The sequence below is a fragment of the Prionailurus bengalensis genome, chromosome D1 (genome assembly GCF_016509475.1).
Source record: "Prionailurus bengalensis isolate Pbe53 chromosome D1, Fcat_Pben_1.1_paternal_pri, whole genome shotgun sequence".
NCBI lineage: Eukaryota > Metazoa > Chordata > Mammalia > Carnivora > Felidae > Prionailurus > Prionailurus bengalensis.
In genome coordinates, this window is record NC_057346.1 from 112,616,242 (window position 1) to 112,636,753 (window position 20,512).

The 20,512-nt window shown below is 64.0% G+C and overlaps 1 protein-coding gene across 10 annotated transcripts in view; it reads left to right on the plus strand.

The window, feature by feature from the left end:
* The window catches only part of ANO1 (anoctamin 1), an 84,967-nt gene that overhangs the window by 55,807 nt on the left and 8,648 nt on the right, over positions 1–20,512 (plus strand). For 4 of the 10 annotated variants that reach the window (XR_006297538.1, XM_043581945.1, XM_043581948.1 and 1 more), the window contains 11 exons: positions 16–27; positions 608–679; positions 2,617–2,694; positions 3,693–3,767; positions 6,154–6,355; positions 6,484–6,595; positions 9,503–9,560; positions 11,355–11,455; positions 12,163–12,308; positions 15,118–15,270; positions 19,529–19,581. Coding sequence is in view for 9 of the 10 variants with exons in the window: in XM_043581945.1 (XP_043437880.1) it covers positions 16–27; positions 608–679; positions 2,617–2,694; positions 3,693–3,767; positions 6,154–6,355; positions 6,484–6,595; positions 9,503–9,560; positions 11,355–11,455; positions 12,163–12,308; positions 15,118–15,270; positions 19,529–19,581 (1,062 nt within the window). In the remaining variant the exon portion in view is untranslated. The remainder of the gene's footprint in view (positions 1–15; positions 28–607; positions 680–2,616; positions 2,695–3,692; positions 3,768–6,153; positions 6,356–6,483; positions 6,596–9,502; positions 9,561–11,354; positions 11,456–12,162; positions 12,309–15,117; positions 15,271–19,528; positions 19,582–20,512) is intronic. The other 6 variants (XM_043581949.1, XM_043581952.1, XM_043581947.1 and 3 more) reach the window with 3 other exon arrangements.

Below are 20,512 nucleotides of genomic sequence, written 5' to 3' on the forward strand. Positions count from 1 at the left end.
CCTGGTGCCCCGAAGGAGGCCGTCAAGGTTTGGATTTTTTGTCACTCCACTGTCTGCCCGTGGCCTGTCTTCCTGGGAGAGGGACCTTCTCACACACTGACGCGTCTGTGCTGCCCAGCTCCCGGCTTCCACCGTGGGCAGGGGTCTCTGCTTCCTCCCCCTCCTCCGGGCCTCTCTTGACCCTCGTTCTTCCTTCCAGCACCCCCTTCGCTGACCTGCTCTGGGCTCGCCTGAGGCCCGGCGCCTCTCGTCTGCCCGCACTCGCTGATGCTCACTGCCGTCTCTTCCGACCCCCACGGCTCCTGCCAGAACCATCTCGGGGGCCAGTTCGTGGCTGGGTGCTCACAACGGGAACGTGGGGTGGGGGGGGGGGGCGCTGGGCGGGCCGCAGCCTCGCACACACGACCTGCCTCCCGGACGCGGACGCCAGGGGGCCGGGGTTCCCAGCGAGGGGGAGAGTCCTGGGTGGGCACAGGGCAGCAGCCAGCTACGAACTGCCCCCACGGGGCGCCCGAGGCCAAGGGCTGAGTTTGTCTTGTGGGCTCGTGCCGAGGCTCTCAAACTCACAGTTAACGAGGCCCCGCGTGGATTTGGTTTTCTTCCACAGGACCATCCCAGAGCCGAATACGAAGCCAGAGTTTTGGAGAAGTCACTTAGGAAAGAATCCAAAAGCAAAGAGGTACGGCGGCCACTGCCCAGGTGGCTTTCCTAGTAATAAAACACTGTGCGCCCGTCGGCGGTGGAGACCAGGGCCCGGACCCCAGACAGGGGCCGGAGAGTAAATATCTTAGGCTCTGCAGACCTCGGTCACGACCACTCAGTTCTTCTGTGTGTAGGTGAACCGCAGCCATAGACGAGAGGTAGGCAAGGGGCCAGGTTTGGCCTACAGGCCGAAGTTTTCCGAACTCTGCTGTGGGTCCCCCTCCTTGATCTATCCTAGGGGCGTCTCGGACCTCAGCCAACACGTCCACACCAGGAGCCAGGGAGCTGTGGAGCTTTTTCACAGGACGCTTGACATTCAGTATGTCCAGCCCTTGTGTTCCGTGTTGAAGGAAGGGGTTGCCCAGCCAGCACCCTTGAGCACACGGCCAATTCCCTGTTTCCCCCCCAGACGTGGGGGCAAGAGAGAAGTGCTCCACGCTGGTCTCAAGATGACGACCTGTTGATAATCAGGGACTTTGCTTCTCCCCGAACCTCTCATTCAAATGGGCTGTCTCGTGTTTGCAGACTGATTTCTGGCCCACCTCTAGAGGCGCGTGGCTGTTTTCTTTGGAAGGTGTTTTACGTGCCCTGGAACAAGCCCGGAGGGCAGGGCGCTGGCCCCCATCAGCCTCCGCCTGTGGCTGGGGAAGTTTGTGTCTGTCCTTGAAGGGTGGGAGGCAGACGCTCCCTGAGCCCCACGGTCCACACTCACACCCCCCAGCCTCTGGGGCTGCTGAGGCGAACCCCTGGGTTTATCTTCCTACTGAGGCACGCGGACGGGGTTTGCTCGCTCCGAGCGGCCAGAGGTGGCAGTTGGCACGGTCCCCTCTGGGGGATAAAGTGAGCGCACCAGAACCCTGGTCTCGGGCCACAGCTCCCGGAACGTGGCAGAAATCCGGCTTAGTCCCGCTGCACCCAGGAAGGGGGTGCGCGCTCTTGGGGGTTGAGTGGGACTCCAGTCTGCAAATAGCCACACGGGCGTGAGTCGTCACCCCAAGTGAGGTCATTGTTTCAGTTAAATCAGAACGAATGCACATCCGCGTGCACGCTGCGTCTGGAGCAGGTGCCCAGCAGCTTTGATCAGCCCCGTCAGGCTCTCTCAGCCTCATTTTCCTCTCCTAAAGGGAGAGGCCTGGACACACCGCTGTCCGGGAAGCCCCGCAGACCTCACTGTGGGCCGCCAAGACGCGTGTTCCGTGCAGCATCCCCCACCCCCAGCCTGTGTCGGATGTGCGGCCCCCGAGACAGTCCACCCTGTGGCTTCACGGTGGCACCTCTTAGCAATAGGCTCTGTGGCACCCGTGACATCCATTGAGGTCGCGGGACTCAACCAAGCCCCAACAGCGGATCTGGGCAGCCGTGCCAGGGGCGCCTCCCGGACGCTGTCACTCCGCCTCTTGGCTGTGATCGTGAGAACAGCAAAGGTACCTGGTTCCTTCACGCAGGGCTCTGATGGCGACCCCAGGGCCCGTATGCTCCTGGTGGGCACACCCCGGATTTTCTCCTCGGTTTCCTTGGGCCCCTAGCGGCTACTTTATGGTTGTAATTGTTCCCCAGCTCTGGCACCAGACTCAGTTACCAGAGAAAAAGAGACCCACCCCTTACTTGGCCTATGAACTTGCACTTCTGGGCGCGGCTTCCGTCGCCGCCGTAAACCGCTCAGAGTAACCTGTCTTTGCGTGCTGCGCGCCGTGGAGACGACAGTGGCCACGTCCCCAGCGGGCGCTTCAGAGCCTCGCCAGCCTTTCCCCGCTGAGGCCATCGCGAAAGCCCGGTCTCCCGTTGCCCGACCTTTGCTGCCATCTCTTACTGGTGGCAAACGCTCAGAACCCGAATCGGCCTGGGCCCCGCGGCCTCCGAGCCTCGTCGCGCTTCACCCCACGGTGCTCTCTTGTTCCCTCCACCCGCCCCCAGAAGCGCCGGCATATTCCAGAGGAGTCAACAAACAAATGGAAGCAGAGGGTTAAGACAGCCATGGCGGGGGTGAAATTGGTACTTTTCTGTTTTGGGGGCAACGCGAGTCTTGACTTGTTTGCCGACGACCAAAGTCCGTTGTGTGTTTCCTCCACGAAGTCTGTTGTGTTCTTTTCTTTAACACTCACGTTCACGCCTCTTTGCCTTCCTTCCACACCCGTCGAGCCGTGCCCATGTGTGTGGAGATGTCACTGCATGGCTCCAGTGGGTCTGCGTGGGGGGGAGGGGCGGGGGGCGGGGAGGGGGCTCCGGCCTTGCCTGGAGCTCGTGAGTCCTGCTTGTCACGGCTGCCTGCCAGCGGTTGTCGCATTCCATTAACCCGCATGCCGCCCGGCCCCGGAGCGCACGGCGTCCCGTGCGGCACCCTCGCCAGTGTCGTCTGACCTGATACGTGCGTGTCCCCGTCCCGAAACCCGCCCCCGTTCTCGGAGCCTCGTGGGTTGGTGACCAGCTGCTGCTACTCATGGGCCCGCCAGACGGGGCCGTCCCTGAGCCAGGGAGCCTTGGGGCCACGAGTCGCCGCGGTTCGCCATTGCTACGCGGCAACAAGCGTTTTTACCTTGGAATGCTAGTTGCCTGTTTCGGCTTGCCCTGCAGAGGGAAAAATAACTCTTATGGTCTGGGTGGCAGAGGGCAAGTCCTCTTAGATCTTCTCGCCTTCCACGGGAGACTTTGGCCGCAGACGCAGGCTTCTTCTCCCAGACGTGGGCCTAAGCGCCTCCTTTAGAAAGGTGTTTGGGTCTGTTACGCCCTGGACGCAGACGAACCACGTTTTTAAACGCTATTTTTTTCTGTCACATGACATCGTCTGATAGGTGGTAAGACCCCAGGCCCCTCCTTGGACGCTAGGCGTCTGCTTTCACGCATCACCCGCAAGCTTTTTTTTTTTTTTTTCAAAGGTGTTCTGAGTATTTCTGTCTGTCCAAGTCGTTCACCCATGCCCCACCGCGCGCGCACAGACTTCTCTCCTCCGCGACGGTTCCCACCAAGTGACCCAACATTGTTTCCTGTTGTAGACAGACAAGGTGAAGCTGACCTGGAGAGATCGGTTCCCAGCCTACGTCACCAACTTGGTCTCCATTGTCTTCATGGTAAGTTCCGGAAGGCTGAGGCGGGAGAGGTCAGGGAGGCCCACGGGGAGAGGTGTGTGCTCGCCCAGACCAGAGCCGGCTATCAACATGACATTTGCTCCCGTCCCAGGGTGCAGGGTGGGGGGAGGCCCCGAATGATGGGAGGGGACCAGGATTCCACAGAGACCCCAGGGGACCCACGGGCCCCAGGGTACACGGTCCCCGGCACACGGCTTTCGCTCCCAGAGTGACACGTTTATGCCATTAGTCGTTCAAACCTAAAATTTTACCCATGTGGAGACAAAACTGGGTGGGGTTTTTTGGGTTTTTTTTTTTAAGAAAATCATGAAATAAATAATGCACAGACAGAACAAGAATCAGAACAGTGCTGTTGAAGCAGCTACGTCTTGGCCAGAGCCCTCCCGCCTCCCAGGCAGCCACCTCGCCAAGGGTCTGTCACTCCAGGCTCATCAACGCTGCTGATTTAAATCAGCCAACACCCTGGCTCTCTTTGGGGGTGTTCACCCCACATGAGTTGGGTCTCATCCCTGGAAGGCCTCAGCCCCCTGCTAGCTGCTCTTTGATCCTCCCCGAGAGGTCAGGGCCACCTGCGGGCACTGTACAAAGGACCGGCCCCTTGCCCAGCTTTACATTAGAGTTTCACACGGCCCCCAGCCCTGTGGGCTGATACCCAGGGGCCTGGGGTTGGCCTCTGTGGACCTGACCGGTGCTGAGTGCGAATCCAGCGGCCTGAGGGCCTTGCGGGGCGTCTCTCACTGAGTCCTGGAAACCTGCCTGGCCTGATACCTCCCCCTCCTGCTGATGAGGACACAGGCCACGGGGCTCGTCCCTCCCCCCAGGCCACCAGGCAGGAGGTGGTAGGCCCAGGTGCCACTCAGGCATCCTGCCCCCGGAGCCCCCCTGCTCTGTGTGAACCCAACTGGAGGTGGGGGGCGTGCCTTTGTCCCTCATGGATGAATCAGCCACGGCTCTGTCCCCCGCCCAGGAGCTTCATTCACCGAGCACACGCTGGTTGAGTGTGCCCCCATGTTCCTGGTCCCTGGAAGGCCAGTGTGAACACGCCGGCTAGACCCCCGTGGCCCTTTTGACCCAGAGGGGGGATCGCCCGCGGGCAGTGAGACCGTTGTGGGGGCGCACAGCCCCTTGGTGGGGAGAGGGGGACACCCTCCCCACTGAGTCATCCTGCGGGCCAGCCGCCCTGTCCCCACCTCCACGTGCTGCCTGGGGCCGTCTCTGGGGCCAGGGTGGTGCCCTCCCCTGGGTGGGGCCCTTTGGCAGGAGAGAGGGAGTTTCCGAGGAAAGCCCTCATTCCCGGGGCTGGCCGGGGAACTCGGTCAGGGTGTGGCGTGGGCTGCAGAAGCTTCCTGAGCGGGGCGTGGTCACCACCGGGCACCCACAGATGTGTGCAGAGTGAAGTTTAAAATAGGAGCTTTCCTAGATTTCTGATGGCTGCAGCCTTGCTCGGGGGGGGGGGGGGGGGGGGAGGGGAGGGGAAGCCACAAGTTTTCCAGGCTGTGACCTGAGACACAGAGGACAACCCCACGCCTCTGCATCATGGTCCGGGTCCCGGGAGCCATGAGGGACCAGCCTACCCGGGCAGGGCCTGCCCTCCCCACCCTTAACGGGAAGAAGTGACACGGGTCACGCAGAAGGGAACGGAAAAAGCACAGAGTCTGGCCCACAGGTGGAGTTGGGCTTGGTCCACAGCTGGGCTCAGCCACCCTCATTCTCAGTGCGTCCTTGGGGTGGGGGGATCCTCAGTGCGTCCTTGGGGTGGGGGGGGGGCTGCCTGTGTCCTCCTTCCAGTGCAGGACAGCTTGAGAGTAAAGATGGAATCATCCGTGGGGAGTTAGGGCCTCTGAGGAAAAGGAAGAGGAACCCAGAGCTCCACATGGACTAAAGTCACCGTCCCAGCCAGCGCACCCCCCCTCCCACCCCCGCCTCGGTTACCGAACGCCTCCTGCTCAGGGCCACACTGTGGGCAGAACCTGCCCCCCCAAGTCAGCCTGGCTCGCACACACCAGGCCAGCCCCGGGGGTTCCAACCACCCTGTGCCCTGTTGGGGTCCGTGGGTGGGGAAGGAGGCACGGTGCCCCACGGCAGGTGGCAGAGAGACCCCGTGAATGTCAGGCTGGGTGGACTCACCTGGTGAATCCCGGCTCGAGCTGGGTGACCTGGCCTGCTTACCTAGCCTCTCCGAACTCAGTGCCTTTTTTCAGAAAACAGAAACCAGTCCCTCGTTCATCTGTCCGTGAAGATTTGCCAGCCTAGAGCCCTGGCATTGAGAGGGTGACAGGAGCCCATGTCTGTGTCGAGCCTGAATTGCTGTAGGCTTGGGGCTGGAGCTAGGCGTGTGGGGGTCTGACGGGATCTCCTCCCCCCGCAGATTGCCGTGACCTTCGCCATCGTCCTGGGAGTCATCATCTACAGGATCTCCACCGCAGCCGCCTTAGCCATGAACTCCTCCCCGTCCGTGCGGTCCAACATCCGGGTCACGGTCACGGCCACCGCGGTCATCATCAACCTGGTGGTCATCATCCTCCTGGACGAGGTCTATGGCTGCATAGCCAGGTGGCTCACCAAGATTGGTGAGTGCGCGCCCCAGGCGACCGTGGCCGCCTTCCCGCTGGGGGGCCTTGGGCTGGCCCCTCACCCTCTCTGGGCTTCACTCACGTGAGAGGGGAATACGTGGTTACGTGCATCTCACCCCTTCTAGAAGTCCCAAAGACGGAGAAGAGCTTCGAGGAGAGGCTGATCTTCAAGGCTTTCCTGCTGAAGTTTGTGAATTCCTACACCCCCATCTTTTACGTGGCTTTCTTCAAAGGCAGGTGGGGACTTCACTTACTGAAACTCACGGTCTCTCCCAACACGGTCCTCCCGGTGCAAGAGACACTCTCCTCCCCATCTCCCTGCAGGCCGGGGGCCAAGGCCCAGGGCAGAGCGGTCAGTGTGGTTCTCACTGCCACCGAACCCATGGAGAGGCCTGGCTTCTACAGGGGTGCCAGACAGCAGGGACCCCGGGAAGCAGGAGGGACCCCGAGCAGGAGGGACCCCGGGCAGGAGGGACCCCGGGCAGGAGGGACCCCAGACAGAGGGACCCCAGATAGTAGGGACCCCAGGCAGCAGGGACCCCAGACAGGAGGGACCCCAGACAGTAGGGACCCTGGGCAGGAGGGACCCAGACACAGGGACCCGGGGCAGGAGGGACCCCAGACAGGAGGGACCCCAGACACCAGGGACCCCGGGCAGGAGGGACCCCAGGCAGGAGGGGCCCCAGACACCAGGGACCCCAGGCAGGAGGGACCCCGGGCAGGAGGGACCCTGGGCAGGAGGGACCCCAGACAGCAGGGACCCGGGGCAGGAGGGACCCCAGATGGGAGGGACCCCAGACACCAGGGACCCCGGGCAGGAGGGACCCCAGGCGGGAGGGACCCCCAGACACCAGGGACCCCAGGCAGGAGGGACCCCGGGCAGGAGGGACCCTGGGCAGGAGGGACCCCAGACGGGAGGGACCCCAGACACCAGGGACCGTGGGGAGCAGGGACCCCGGGCAGCAGCGATCCCAGACAGAGGGACCCCAGATAGTAGGGACCCCAGGCAGCAGGGACCCCAGACAGGAGGGACCCCAGACAGTAGGGACCCTGGGCAGGAGGGACCCAGACACAGGGACCCGGGGCAGGAGGGACCCCAGGCAGGAGGGACCCTGGGCAGGAGGGACCCCAGACAGCAGGGACCTGGGGCAGGAGGGATCCCAGATGGGAGGGACCCCAGACACCAGGGACCCCGGGCAGGAGGGACCCCAGACGGGAGGGACCCCAGACACCAGGGACCCCGGGCAGGAGGGACCCCGGGCAGGAGGGACCCCAGACAGGAGGGACCCCAGACGGTTGGGACCCCAGGCAGGAGGGACCCCGGACAGGAGGGACCCCGGGCAGGAGGGACCCCGGGCAGGAGGGACCCCAGACAGGAGGGACCCCGGGCAGGAGGGACCCCAGACGGGAGGGACCCCAGACACCAGGGACCGTGGGAAGCAGGGACCCCGGGCAGCAGCGATCCCAGACAGAAGGGACCCCAGATAGTAGGGACCCCAGGCAGCAGGGACCCCAGACAGGAGAGACCCCAGACAGTAGGAACCCTGGGCAGGAGGGACCCCAGACGGGAGGGACCCCAGATACCAGGGACCCCGGGCAGGAGGGACCCCAGACGGGAGGACCCCAGACACCAGGGACCCCGGGCAGGAGGGACCCCAGACGGGAGGGACCCCAGACACCAGGGACCCCGGGCAGGAGGGACCCCAGGCAGGAGGGGCCCCAGACACCAGGGACCCCAGGCAGGAGGGACCCCAGACAGGAGGGACCCTGGGCAGGAGGGACTCCAGACAGCAGGGACCCAGGGCAGGAGGGACCCCAGACAGGAGGGACCCCAGACAGGAGGGACTCCGGGCAGGAAGGATCCCAGACGGGAGGGACCCCAGACACCAGGGACCATGGGGAGCAGGGACCCAGACACAGGGACTCGGGGCAGGAGGGACCCCAGGCAGGAGGGACCCTGGGCAGGAGGGACCCCAGACAGCAGGGACCCGGACAGGAGGGACCCCAGACACCAGGGACCCCGGGCAGGAGGGACCCCAGACAGGAGGGACCCCAGACACCAGGGAACATGGGAAGCAGGGACCCTGGGCAGCAGGGACCCCAGACAGCAGGGACCCCAGACAGCAGGGACCCAGGGCAGGAGGGACCCCAGACGGGAGGAACCCCAGACAGCAGGGACCGTGGGAAGCAGGGACCCCGGGCAGCAGCGATCCCAGACAGGAGGGACCCCAGATAGTAGGGACCCCAGGCAGCAGGGACCCCAGACACCAGGAACCCCAGGCAGGAGCGGCCCCAGACAGGAGGGACCCCAGACAGGAGGGACCCCAGTCAGCAGGGACCCCAGGCAGCAGGGACCCCAGGCAGCAGGGACCTGGGGCAAGAGGGACCCCAGGAACCAGGGACCCCGGGCAGCGGGGACCCTCAACAACAGGACCCCAGGCAGCAGAGCCCTGGGCAGTGAGCTCCAGGTGCCCTCACAGGGGGGCGGGCTGACTGGAGAGGATTAGGGTTGCAGGAGAAGGTAGGACAAGGCAGTCATGGCCAGCTTGCTGTTCCAGCTAGTGGTGTGGCGAACCCTGTGCCGGGACCCTCTGAGCCGCCCTGGGCTTGGAGGGGCTTGTGGCCCACCCCCCAAGACTCCCCAGCACCCCTCCTGCCAGGAGCTAGCGGGTGCGATCCCAGAACTCCTCCAAAGTCTTCTTCCTCAGCATCGTGTGATTTAGTGGCCACCGTCCCATGCCAGAGCCCAGCCAAGGGGTCCAGGCTCCCCTGAGATCATGCATGACAACGGGGCAGGACCTGAGAGGTCCCCGCCCTGAACGTCCTGCAGGAGGCCGAGAAGCTGCCTCAGGGACCTCCCCTCCCCCACCTGACTTGACCGTGGCAGGTGGAACAGTCTGCCCTCCAGCTGCCTCGCCTCAGTTCCCCACCCCTGCCCTGCTGCCCCGGGGCCGGAGGGGCGGGGCCTTCCCTCTGGTTTCCCTCTGAAGTTCCGTCTCATCTCACCCCCGTGGGTTTGGGAGTAATACACAGCACGGCAGTCCTGGCTCAGCCTGGGGGTGTGCTCGGGGGGGGGGCGGCTCCAGCCCCCTCCTCGGGGTCTCCCGCGCTGCCCCTCTTCTCCCACTGCCCGCCTTGTTGCAGGTTTGTCGGCCGCCCGGGTGACTACGTGTACATTTTCCGTTCTTTCCGGATGGAGGAGGTAACTGACCCCGTGTTCCGTTCTGCTTCCCTGGTTGTGTCCCCACGGCAGACTCGGCAGAAGCAGATGTTGTCAAGTAGCGTTTCCCTCCTTCTTGGGGGAGTCCTTTTCTGCTGTCCGGCCGCTGGGGTGGGGTTTTGATCTCACTTGGTGTGTCCACGTAGGATTACCCCCAAAGGAGAAACCAAAGAATGATGCCAGTTGTATTCCCCCCCCCACTTTTCTAGCATCTAGAATGTTTTTGTCTCTGGTTAGAATGGATTCGTGGGGGAGAAACAGAACTGAGCTTCATTGTTTGACTTTAACATAGAAAGGCCCACCTCTCTCCCCTAAATCTGTGCTGGTGGCCTTTGGCTTTTGCTTGGCCGATCCAGCCACCGTGGGTCTGGTTAGCGCACCTGCCACTCAGTTGGCTCCCGCAGCCCCGTCAGACCAAGCCGGGGCCCCAGGGCCGCCCGTGGCTCAGGCCTCGGGAACAGTCAGCCAGTTTAATGCCCAGGATAATTCAGCTTATTGGAAAACAAGGGATAGGTCTTCTGATAAAGACCCTGTGAAGCACGGTAGAGAGCATGGGGGTGTGCTTCAGGTACAGGGTGATCTGGCTGCCCAGGGCACAGCCTAGAGGTTCAGCCCCCTGAGTGCTGGCCCCTGAACGTCCCAAGACGTGGGCCTCACCTGCAGTAACATGTTTGCAAAAGGACCGTGAAGCGATCTCCCCTTCTATGATTCGTTCTTTACGTAAATGATACCCTGCCAAATTCTTTAATAGTCGCAGGAATTGGAGAAATGCCTTTGTAAAATAAATAGAGCAAAGGACATCATTTTTTAAATGAAATTGTGGCTCTCCAACATAAATTGTAAAAAATGTTGTCCTGGGCCTATAGAGGGGTCAGCTCTGCCCCAGAGGGCCGCCCAGTGTCCCGTGAGCTCTCTTCACTTGGACAAGTGAAGCTTCTGGTCCGTCACCTGCCTGCCCATCACCCAGCCTAAGGCGGTTGGTGCAGGCCCAGCAAGGACAGGGGACAGGGACGTCAGACCTCAAAGGGGTGGCCAGCTGCCTCACCACGTGGCTTCCCAACTACACAGGCCCCGGCCTGCCGTGGCCACACGGGGGGACTGTAGATGGACAGTGGTTCGTGGGACCAGGCCGCTGTAGCCAAAGACCACAGATCAGGTGGCCCCGAAACAACAGGAATGTATATTCTCTTACGGCTCTAGAGGCCAGAAGCCCAAAATCAAGGAGCCAACAGGGCTGTGCTCCCTTTGAAGGCTCAGGAGCGGGCTCTCCAGGCCTCTGTCCCGACATCCTCAGCTGGCCCGCCAATCTCTGTCTGTGTGTTCAGACAGTCTTCTGTGTATCTGTGTGTTTTCTCTTCTCACGAGGACACCAGTGACGGGATCAGGGCCCACCCTACTACAGTGTGACCTCGTCTTAACTCGGTCACATCTACAAAGACTCTTTTTCCAACTAAGGTCATACTCTGTGGTTCTGGGGATTAGGATGCGGACATATCTCTGTGAAAGACACATTCAACCCACAACATGAGGGTTGACCTCCCCTCGCTGGGGGCTGCGGCCGTCTCTCCAGGATGGGCAGGGGAAGGGGGGCCTGATGCCCCTGCTCTCTGTCCCCCAGTGGGGGAGGGGCTAATGCACCTGCTATCTGTCCCGCAGTTGGGGGGTGGGGGCCTGATGCACCTGCTCTCTGTCCCGCAGTGGGGGTGGAGGGCTGATGCACCTCCTCTCTGTCCCCCAGTGGGGGAGGGGCTAACGCACCTGCTCTCTGTCCCGCAGTGTGCCCCAGGGGGCTGCCTGATGGAGCTCTGTATCCAGCTCAGCATCATCATGCTGGGCAAGCAGCTCATTCAAAACAACCTGTTTGAGATCGGCATCCCGTGAGTAGCGTGTGGCCTCGGGTCCGAGTAGAGCGGGGGGCGGGGGATGGGGCCCTATGGGGCCCCGGGGGGGCTCTGGGGTGGTCTGAGTGGGGGACAGGTGGCGTGGGGTCTGGACCAGGATGGGGCACCAGGAACAGGGAGATGGGGAGGGTGGGCGGGGGGAAGCAGGGCAGAGCCACCCCGTGGGGGACGAGGAGGGGGTGGAGGCCGAGATGACCCCCTGCTCCCCAGCGGGCTGAAGATTCGGGGCGCTGACAGGCACCCTCAGACACGCGAGCCGGCTCCCTGTGATCAGCAGGTGGACCCCCTGGAGGCTCTGTGTCCTTACCTCGTGCCCTTTGAGAGTCGCGCCCCACTCCCTCTCCACGGCCGCCTGCCCTCTGGAATCAGGGACACTGGACGCTTTTCAGTGACCCACGCCCCGCCCCCACCGCGCTGTCCCCTGACACCTGCCGGGCCCTTCCTGGGGCTTCAGGTGGCCGTGTGCCCTCCCTGCACCCGTTGCCCTCTGTCAAAAACCAAGCGAGGACACTCGACCCCTGCCTCTGGGGGAGGGCAGGGGAAATCCCGGACGGAGAGGCGCTCCCAGCGCGTTAGGGCTTAAAACACACACCGGCTCCGAGAATTAGAAACGCGACTCGCAGGGGACGGGCCCCGAGCCGTCTTCCCAGACACCTGGCCGCAGTGACGCCGTGTCCCCTCAGGAAGATGAAGAAGTTCATCCGCTACCTGAGGCTCCGGCGCCAGAGCCCCCCCGACCACGACGAGTACGGGAAGAAGAGGCAGCGCTACGAGGCAGATTACACGCTGGAGCCTTTCGCCGGCCTCACCCCAGAGTACATGGAGATGAGTGAGTGGGGGCGGGGTGCCTGGGGTGGGGGTGGGGGGCTCCCGCGGCCCCGTGCACCGGAGAGGCCCCCGGGGGGCTCAGCGGCTTGAGCGTGCGACCCTTGATCTCGGGCCGGGTCGTGATCCCCCGGCTCGTGAGCCGAGCCCCGCGTGGGGCGCAGAGCCTGCCTGGGATTTCCTCTCCCGCTCTGCCCTGCCCCTCCTCGTGCTCTCTCTCAAGATAAAGAAGTAAACTGGAAAATAAAAGGAGATGACGCAGGGGCAGAACCATGTCACCAAGCAGCCGTGTCTCTGGACGGGAGGATACTCAGAGGTGGCACAGCACTCTGAGCGGGGCCAGAGAGAGAAGTGGGGAAAGGGCGGGTGCAGCCTGCACGGCCACCTGGAGCCCCTCGGCCCCACCTCCCCCCTCCATTCCCGCCAGACCGGCCCCCTCACCGTTACCCAAACACTCATGCCTGCCACGGGGCCTTTGCACTAGCCGTGCCCTGCCTCCCTAATATCTGCGTGACTTACTCTCTCCCTTCAGACCCCACCAGAGGGGTCTTCCTGACCACATGTTTAAAGGGGCAGCCCCTGCCCTGCCAGCTGTGACCCTGGGCCTCCTCCCCTGCTCTGACACCTGGCACCAGCCGGCCTCTCAAGTCCCCGTTGTGCCTTCGCCTCTATCCCCCGGCCGAGTGAGGGAAGTCCTGTGACAGCAGGACCCTTTTTTCTCTTCACGGCCGTACCCCCTACACCTAGAACGGATCCCGGCAGGCAGGGGTGACCCTCCTCCCGGACCCCAGGGCTGAGACTAGACAGCCAGGGAGGGAGCGGGCCCACGGCGGTCCTCCGAGGTGTATGGTGGGCATTCGTACGTGTGCGTTTGCAGAATAGACAAGCAAAGGTGGTCAGGGAGACCCCGGCGGAGGGGTCCCAGAGCGGAGGGCCCCTGGCCACCACGGACAGCACGTTTTAAATGCCAGCTCCGGGACCAGGTCTGTGCAGGGTGCGGCCTGGGACCTAGCCTTGGTAACAGATACCCGCACAAGGCAGCGTGGCTCCCTCGCGTGCCCCTCGCCTGCTAGCTCAGTGTCCTACCCAGCTCCCCAGATGATTTGTCAAGAAGCACCTCGCCGTTGACTCAGAAGGAAAAACGCGTTAAGACTTTGAAAACTGGAGATGGTGCCGTGTTCAGGTTCCATTCTCTTTTCTCCTGCAACGAAATCCGAGATGAACCAGAGATGGTCGGGGGGCTCCCTCGCCCTCATGGACCTCCGCGGACCCCCATGGGCCTGCTCCCTCCCTGGCTGTCTAGTCTCAGCCCTGGGGTCCGGGAGGAGGGTCACCCCTGCCTGCCCGAGGCCAGCGGGAGACCAGGCAGCGAGAAAAGTGGCCCGTCACCGGCTGGGAGACAGGTGCCCCCCCAGATTTGGATTCCTGGGGCGGCCGGAGGTTACGTCCCGCTTTCCTGCTGGGTATGGTAAGACCCTGGGGCAGGCCCCTGCCCGCCCGGGGAGCGGCCCACCCTGTGGCCCACGCCGTACCCGCTGCCGGTCTCCTCCTGGAGGACAGACCCCCCCCTGAACGCCCGTGGCACACAACGCCCGAGACCGGAAAGAAGGCGCAGCTGGGAGCCCAGCCCCAAGCCATCTCCGGCTTCCCTGCCCGCTTCGAGATCCACCAACAGGAGGCAGCACCGGGCGGGAGCGGGGACCCCACGGCCCCGGGCACCAGCAGCCCACACGGGGCCCACAGCCAAGCTCGTCTGAGGCCTCCATCACCTCTAGAGCCGCCTTCAGGCAAGGCCACGTCCATACAAGCGTCCCACGGAGGCCCCCGGGCCCAGGGAGAAGCCAGCGGCCCGGCTCCCAGACGGAGGCTCCCCTGGGGCCCCCACCTGCGGCGCTAACAATGGCCACACTCAGCCTGCCGGGCACACGGTGACATTCTGCCGGCTTCCTTGTTTACCGCCTGGCAGCCAGGGCCCTTGGACATACTGTACAGTTCCTGAACCGGCCTCCCCCGTTCGGTTCCGTGCAGCAACCTTTACCTGACCTCTCCCCGGAGCCCGGCTCCGCGCTGGCCGCGGCGCCCGAGGGCGAAGCCCCACCGCCGGCTTGCTGACCGTGAGGGTGATGGGCAAGAGGAGGGACACGAGGCGGACCGTCCTGGACAGTGGGCCCCGCCGGCTCCCCGAGGCCCCATGGGAGGGGACGACGGGGCTCTGGGAGACCAGGGATGGTGGCGGGACCCCTGGCTGCTCAGGACTGCCCCCGCCAGGCCCTTGCCAGCCCAGGCACGGCAAGGGCACCGAGGCTGGGCCTTCCTGCGCACAGGGCCTTTTCCCCGTGATCTGTTAGGATGAGATGTTCGATACGCGAGTGCATACCCGTTATTCTGGGGTCAACGCTGAGGGCCAGAGCAAAATGTGGAATCTTCCCTACAGCCCCCTCCTAGCCCGGGGTCACCCAGGGTTGCGGTGGGTGTGTCCCCAGGGCCCTCCTTATGTGGGTGCAGGGGCCACGTCAGAGGCAGGACGCGAGCCAGACCCAGCCCACGCAGTTCAGCTTGCGGCCCGTGGGGCCGTGCATCCTGCTGTGGGGTCCCACTCTAGAGATCCGCCCTGGGGGCCGCCGCCACGGGGTCCCACTCTAGAGATCCGCCCTGGGGGCCGCCGCCGCGGGGTCCCACTCTAGAGATCCGCCCTGGGGGCCGCCGCCGCGGGGTCCCACTCTAGAGATCCGCCTTGGGGGCCGCCGCCGCGGGGTCCCACTGTGGGGGCCGAGGGGCGCGGCGACGAGCTAATTGCCCTGCTGTCCTTGCAGTAATCCAGTTTGGCTTCGTCACCTTGTTCGTCGCGTCCTTCCCCCTGGCCCCGCTGTTCGCGCTGCTGAATAACATCATCGAGATCCGCCTGGACGCCAAAAAGTTTGTCACCGAGCTCCGCAGGCCGGTGGCCGTCAGAGCCAAAGACATCGGTGAGTGACCCTCGGGAGCTGGCTCTCAGGGCACGCCGGGTTTGGGGAGGGCGTTCTGCTCCCCAGGAGCCTGACCCAGAGCCGGAGGAGTGGGGTCAGGCACGTGTCCCCCTGGGCTCCTTGCCGCGCCTGTGCTGGATGGAGACTCGGGGGCCGGGTGTGGGGGGCTCGAGACGTCGAGGCTCCTGCACGCCCCCGCCCCAGCCCCGGGCCTCCTGAGAGCGTCAGTGCCTCGGACGTGTGCGTGTCCCCGTAGCCTGCTGCACGAGGAGGTCCCCGAGGTGCACGTGCTCTCCCAGGCCCTCCGCACCCCCCCTCTCCTGTCCGTGTGGCCCCCGGAGCACAGACGGAGCTAGACAGACGGGCAGTCTGTAGCGTGTCGTGTATTCAGTCAGCATTCACAAACAGGGAAGGGGAGGCGGGAAGGGGCCCCTCCCACTGACGCACGAAGGGCACTGCATGGCCCCCGGGGTGTTAACCCCAGGTCACTAAGGGTTCCTCATGGGGGCGCAGGAGAGAGGCGGAGGGTTTCGGGAGGCCGCGTTTGCGGGGATCGTGGGAACTGACCACAGTGTCACCCGTGAGGGTGATTCTCTCCACGTGAGTCGACTTAACTAAACCAGGACCCCGTTTTCAAGGTGAAGGCAAGGAAGGTCCCGCTGTGTCTTGAAATGAGATGGAAAATCACAAAGATGTATTGAAGTCCCGTTTCACACAACTTTAGTTAGAACGGCCCGTCTGTGCTCAGTGACAGAAGACACAAAGATTGAGTGGCCCGTTAGGCAAGTTGTCACTTTCCTGAGACCAGGGCGGGATGCCATCAGGGCAGATGTAATCTTGCTGAGTCGTGGGGGCTTCTCCGGCACCTGGCCCTGGATCATCCTTGTGGGAAACGCCTGCCACCCACGTGGACGACTCAGACAGTGCCACGCTTTGAGGATGAACCCCGGAGGGTTACGCCGGGTTTGGGGGAGGGGCCTTGACCATTTCCTGGGGCCTTCAGTGTCGGGTCCTCCGAGGAACCTCTCGAGGAAGCTTGGGGAAATCCTCAGTCCCGTTTACCGGATGGGGAGACTGAGGCCAGGTAGTTAACAACGCTGAGCGGGAACCGGAGACGGGAAGCCCCCAGCACCCCCCACCCCCGCCCCGGTCTCCCGTTCCTGTGCACGTCCGTGAGGAGAGGCTTTGCCTGGAAAAGCTTACGTTGCACACCAAAGTCCCCAGAAGGAAAGGGCCGCTTGCCAGGCGCTCCCTGGACAGCCCTTGGGAATTCTGGAGCCCTGTGGCGGTAAAGACAAGAGTGTGGCCTCCCCGACAAAGGCCTGATTCTCAGGCGCCCAAAGGCCCCGGGCGAGCCCACAGCGGGTGTGTGTTTGCTTTGGCCCCTTGGCTTGTCAGTGCTTCCCCTGCGGCCGCGTCCTGAAACTCGCCAACCCATCGGGCTGAGAGGGAGCGCCTGGGCCACCTCCCCTCCCTGCCGGCCGCCAGTGAGGCTGGGACGCCCGTCTTCATTCTTTTGCCCACGCCTCCCCTTTTCTCCCCGTTCTTACGGGTCAGCTGCTCACTTCCTGGTTCCTGTCTGCTTGGTTGGAGGCATAAGCTGCCGGGTTTTCCGGGGTGTTTATGGGCTCCTTCACCGTAACCTTTCCTCGAACAGGCCTCTGTGTTGCTCCTGTGATCCGTGTGCGCCCCGAGGGGACACGCGGCCCCAGGGGCCCCCACGGCCTGCGCCCAGGCGCCAGGGGCGGCTCCGAGGGGAGGCGCTGTGGGGACCCAACTCCCTGCCAGGGGGAGCCCGGCCCCAGCTTCCCAGCCCTGACCTGTGACACCAGGCTCTTTGGAGCCTTCCTGGCGAACAGCCGCTGCCCGCGTTCAGCTCCTGGGCACCACGTGTGGTCGGGCGAGACTGAACACCTGCCCATCTCGTTCTCGGAAATGGGGTTTAGCGTCCCCCGGTGCGGCGGGGACACCTTGAAGACTGAGACCGCGCCCCCCCCCCCCCCCCCGCCAAGATTCTCAAGGAGCCGGAAGGTTTTCATCTTGTATCTGGAGCTCATTGGAGCATCGTGTGCTCTCTACAGCGTGTGGCCAAGTAGCTCAGAGGGACGGTCAAGACACAGACAGAGACTGACCCTGCGGGCGGGGCTGGCGTCCTGGGTTTGCTCGTCTTGAATAAGACCCCGTGATTTTGGCACGGGGCCCCCCAGCGGATCTCGGGTCTAGACACACAGAGACGTCCTGGGGCCCGTGGGCCGGGCTCCTCAACACTCCCATTGCCCAGGCTTGCCTCCTGTGGCCCGTTGGCCTGTCACCTGTCTCCTTTCCACGCACTGCGCTCGGGTGGGTCCGCCTCCCCGGGGAGTGCCAGGCTTACCCATGGCCCAGCGCCTCGTCTGCGAGGTCTCAAACCCAGTGCCCGCAGGGCCAGGCGGCCACGTGAAGGAGTGAACAGCAGGCCCAGAGGATGCTCTCGTGGCACAGAGCAGCGGGCACTCCCTTCGTCCGTGACCCGTCCTCCCGCTCAGCGGGGACTGGACTTGGGAGGCTTCCGTGGTGGCTCCGGCCTGCAGAGAACAGAACCGCAGTGTGTGGCCCGGCCAGGAGGGGGCGCCCCCACAGCCATGGCGCCGTGCCAGCCCCCGCGGACCAGAGCGGGGCTCTCTCTCTCTCTCTCAGGGGCTGCGGGTCCGTCCAGGTTTTTAAAAACACATCATCCTGCTTTGCAAGCACCAGTCAATGTTTTTTAAGTCACACGTGAGCGAGCTCGACGAAACACCCTCGTGCCAGGATGTGAAGGGCTCTCCGCCCTCTTGCGGGCACTCGGCAAACGCGGACCCGGGAGCGCCGAGCCCCCAGGTGCCAGACAGCACGCTGGACGCCAGGAGAGACGCAGGGAGGAGCAGCTCGCGGCCCGCAGCCCGCCCCGGAGCCCGGATTCTGCAGAAGGGTCTCCCAGCCCCGAGCAGCAGGCAGGAAGCACCGGCAGCTGACCTTGCGGGGACGCGTCACCCCTGCCAGGGCCGCGGCCCGCTCACCCCCGTCCCCGCCGGCCCCCGTGAGGGGAGACAGGCAGGGTGGGTGCCCGCCCATGCTGTTCCGGCGGGAAGGCGCCTTGAGAGCCGCCCCGGTCGTGGAGAAGGTCCGGTCCTGGCTCCCTCGGGTGCTGGAGCTGCTCGCCGGAGGCGGGGAGGCCACCCTCGCTTCCCACGCAGCCTGGCGGAGTTGGGTCTGCGGCACGGAGCTCAGCGGCTGCGTCTGAGCCTGCGGCCTCCGCTTCTGGGCCCCGCAGCGCCCCCCGCGAGGGCAGAAATGCCCACGTGTAGCTCTCCCTGGCCATGCCTGCAGCGGTCTCCGCCCTGGGTGCAGGAACCCCACCCCGCCGTCCTGTTGCATGACGACAGGAGCACCAGACCTCTGTCCCCATCTCAGATGGGTCCCCATCTCAGATGGGTCCCCATCTCAGATGGGTCCGGGACAGGGAGGGACCACCGGGACTGGGCTCTGAGCCCACCAGCTGCCCGTGACACGTGCCTGGCCCGACGGGGCCCCGCTAGGCTGGAGGAGGAGGGGGGCAGTCAGGGGCCTAAGGGGCAAGGCCGCCCGGGGCCCTCAGACAGGGCACTTCCTCCCCGGGCCCTGCTCCCCTCACCTCTGCCGGGGAGGCCGGCAGAGGAACATGCGTCTGTCCGGTGCTGGGCGGGGCCCCCTCTGCTCAGCCGTGATTAGGTGCAGGACAACCCCGGGCTGGCGGAAACCGGGGCTCCCGGACGGGAAGCGTCTCGCACCTCGCTGCTGTCACGTGAAACTCAGGTCGTGAGGCCGGCGTCGCCAGCCAGGGGCCCCGGTACTGCTCTTTGGCCCTGACACTACGTCTGGTCTGTCCCTAGACACAGTCCTAGGACCACAGCCGAACCTCCTAGGGCCACACCCGAACCTCGGACCCTTAGGGGCAGGAACCGCACCCAAAGTGAGTCTTGTCTCTCTAGAAGGAAGGGCTTTATCCACGCCAGTTAGCAGTGTGAACAGGTTCACGGGAGAGGCAACAGCTGATTTGAAGCACCTCTTTCAGAAGCTACAACTTGCAGATTACAAACAGCTCTGTCGTCAGCCAGGGCCGCCCCCCCCCACCCCTGCCCAGAGCTCCAGAACATCTCCTCACCGCCATATGCATCACAGCGGGCCCACTGGGCGGCAAGCCCGAGTCACTGAGATCCGGGTGCAAGGGGGGGGTCTTGAAACCGCTGCTCTCCTCCCCCAGGAATCTGGTACAATATTCTCCGAGGTGTCGGGAAGCTGGCGGTCATCATCAACGTAAGTGACGCCGGGGACGTCTGCCGACTGGAGGCCCCGGCCGAGCTGACACGCGGCGGGGCGCCCTTCGCAGGGAAGCTGGGTGGGGTCCCTGCCTCCGACTCCGGTGCAGCCCCAGCCTGGCGGAAGCATCTCCTGTCTAGACACGTCCCTTGCTCGTATTGAGGGGTTGGGATGAGCGGTGGATGGGAATGGCAAGTTCTTCTCGACCTTGTTCTATAACCGTGAGCCAAATTCTCCGTATGTCCACCCTGGCTCTTAGGTCCACTCTCTCCCCAACGTCCTGAGAATACGAGAGAGAGAGAAAGAGAGAAGACAGAAATGACTCCGTAGCAATCATTCTGTTCCTCTTTTAAAAACTTAGCTTTTCCCCTTTATATAAAACGCATGCCTATTCTTCAGAGGTTCCGGAAACGCAGAAACATGCAGATAAGGGGGCGAAGCCTGCCATCCCCCCCCACCCCCCCACCCCCCCCACACACACACCTGGAGCTCGCAAAGCATTTTGCTTTCCCTACCAGACTCCTGCCCGGGCAGCCCTCCTCCCCAGAATCTCATCCACACCTTCCTGCCCCATGGTGCCACCCACCCTCCCACCCTCTCCCGCCTCTGAGCCTACAGGTTAGAAGGGCAGTGGCCCCTCTGTCATGCTAACCAGCCCTCAGTCTCCCCCGCAGCCGCCCATCTAGGTCCACGTGACCGTGCTGGGGCCAGGACCGCCCTGGGCTGAGCTGTCCGGTGGCCCCTAACACATGCTTCTGCGCCCAAGGCTGAGCCCCAGGCGTGCAAACCCCAGACAGCCTCACGGGTCCACCACCCTGGGACCCTCGGCCCTCCGCCTTCTGGTCGTGCCCGAGCCCCCAGAAGCTGCCTGTTTGCACACAGGCGACTCCTCTCAGGAGTAGGCACAGCCTGGGGCCTGCACCATGCT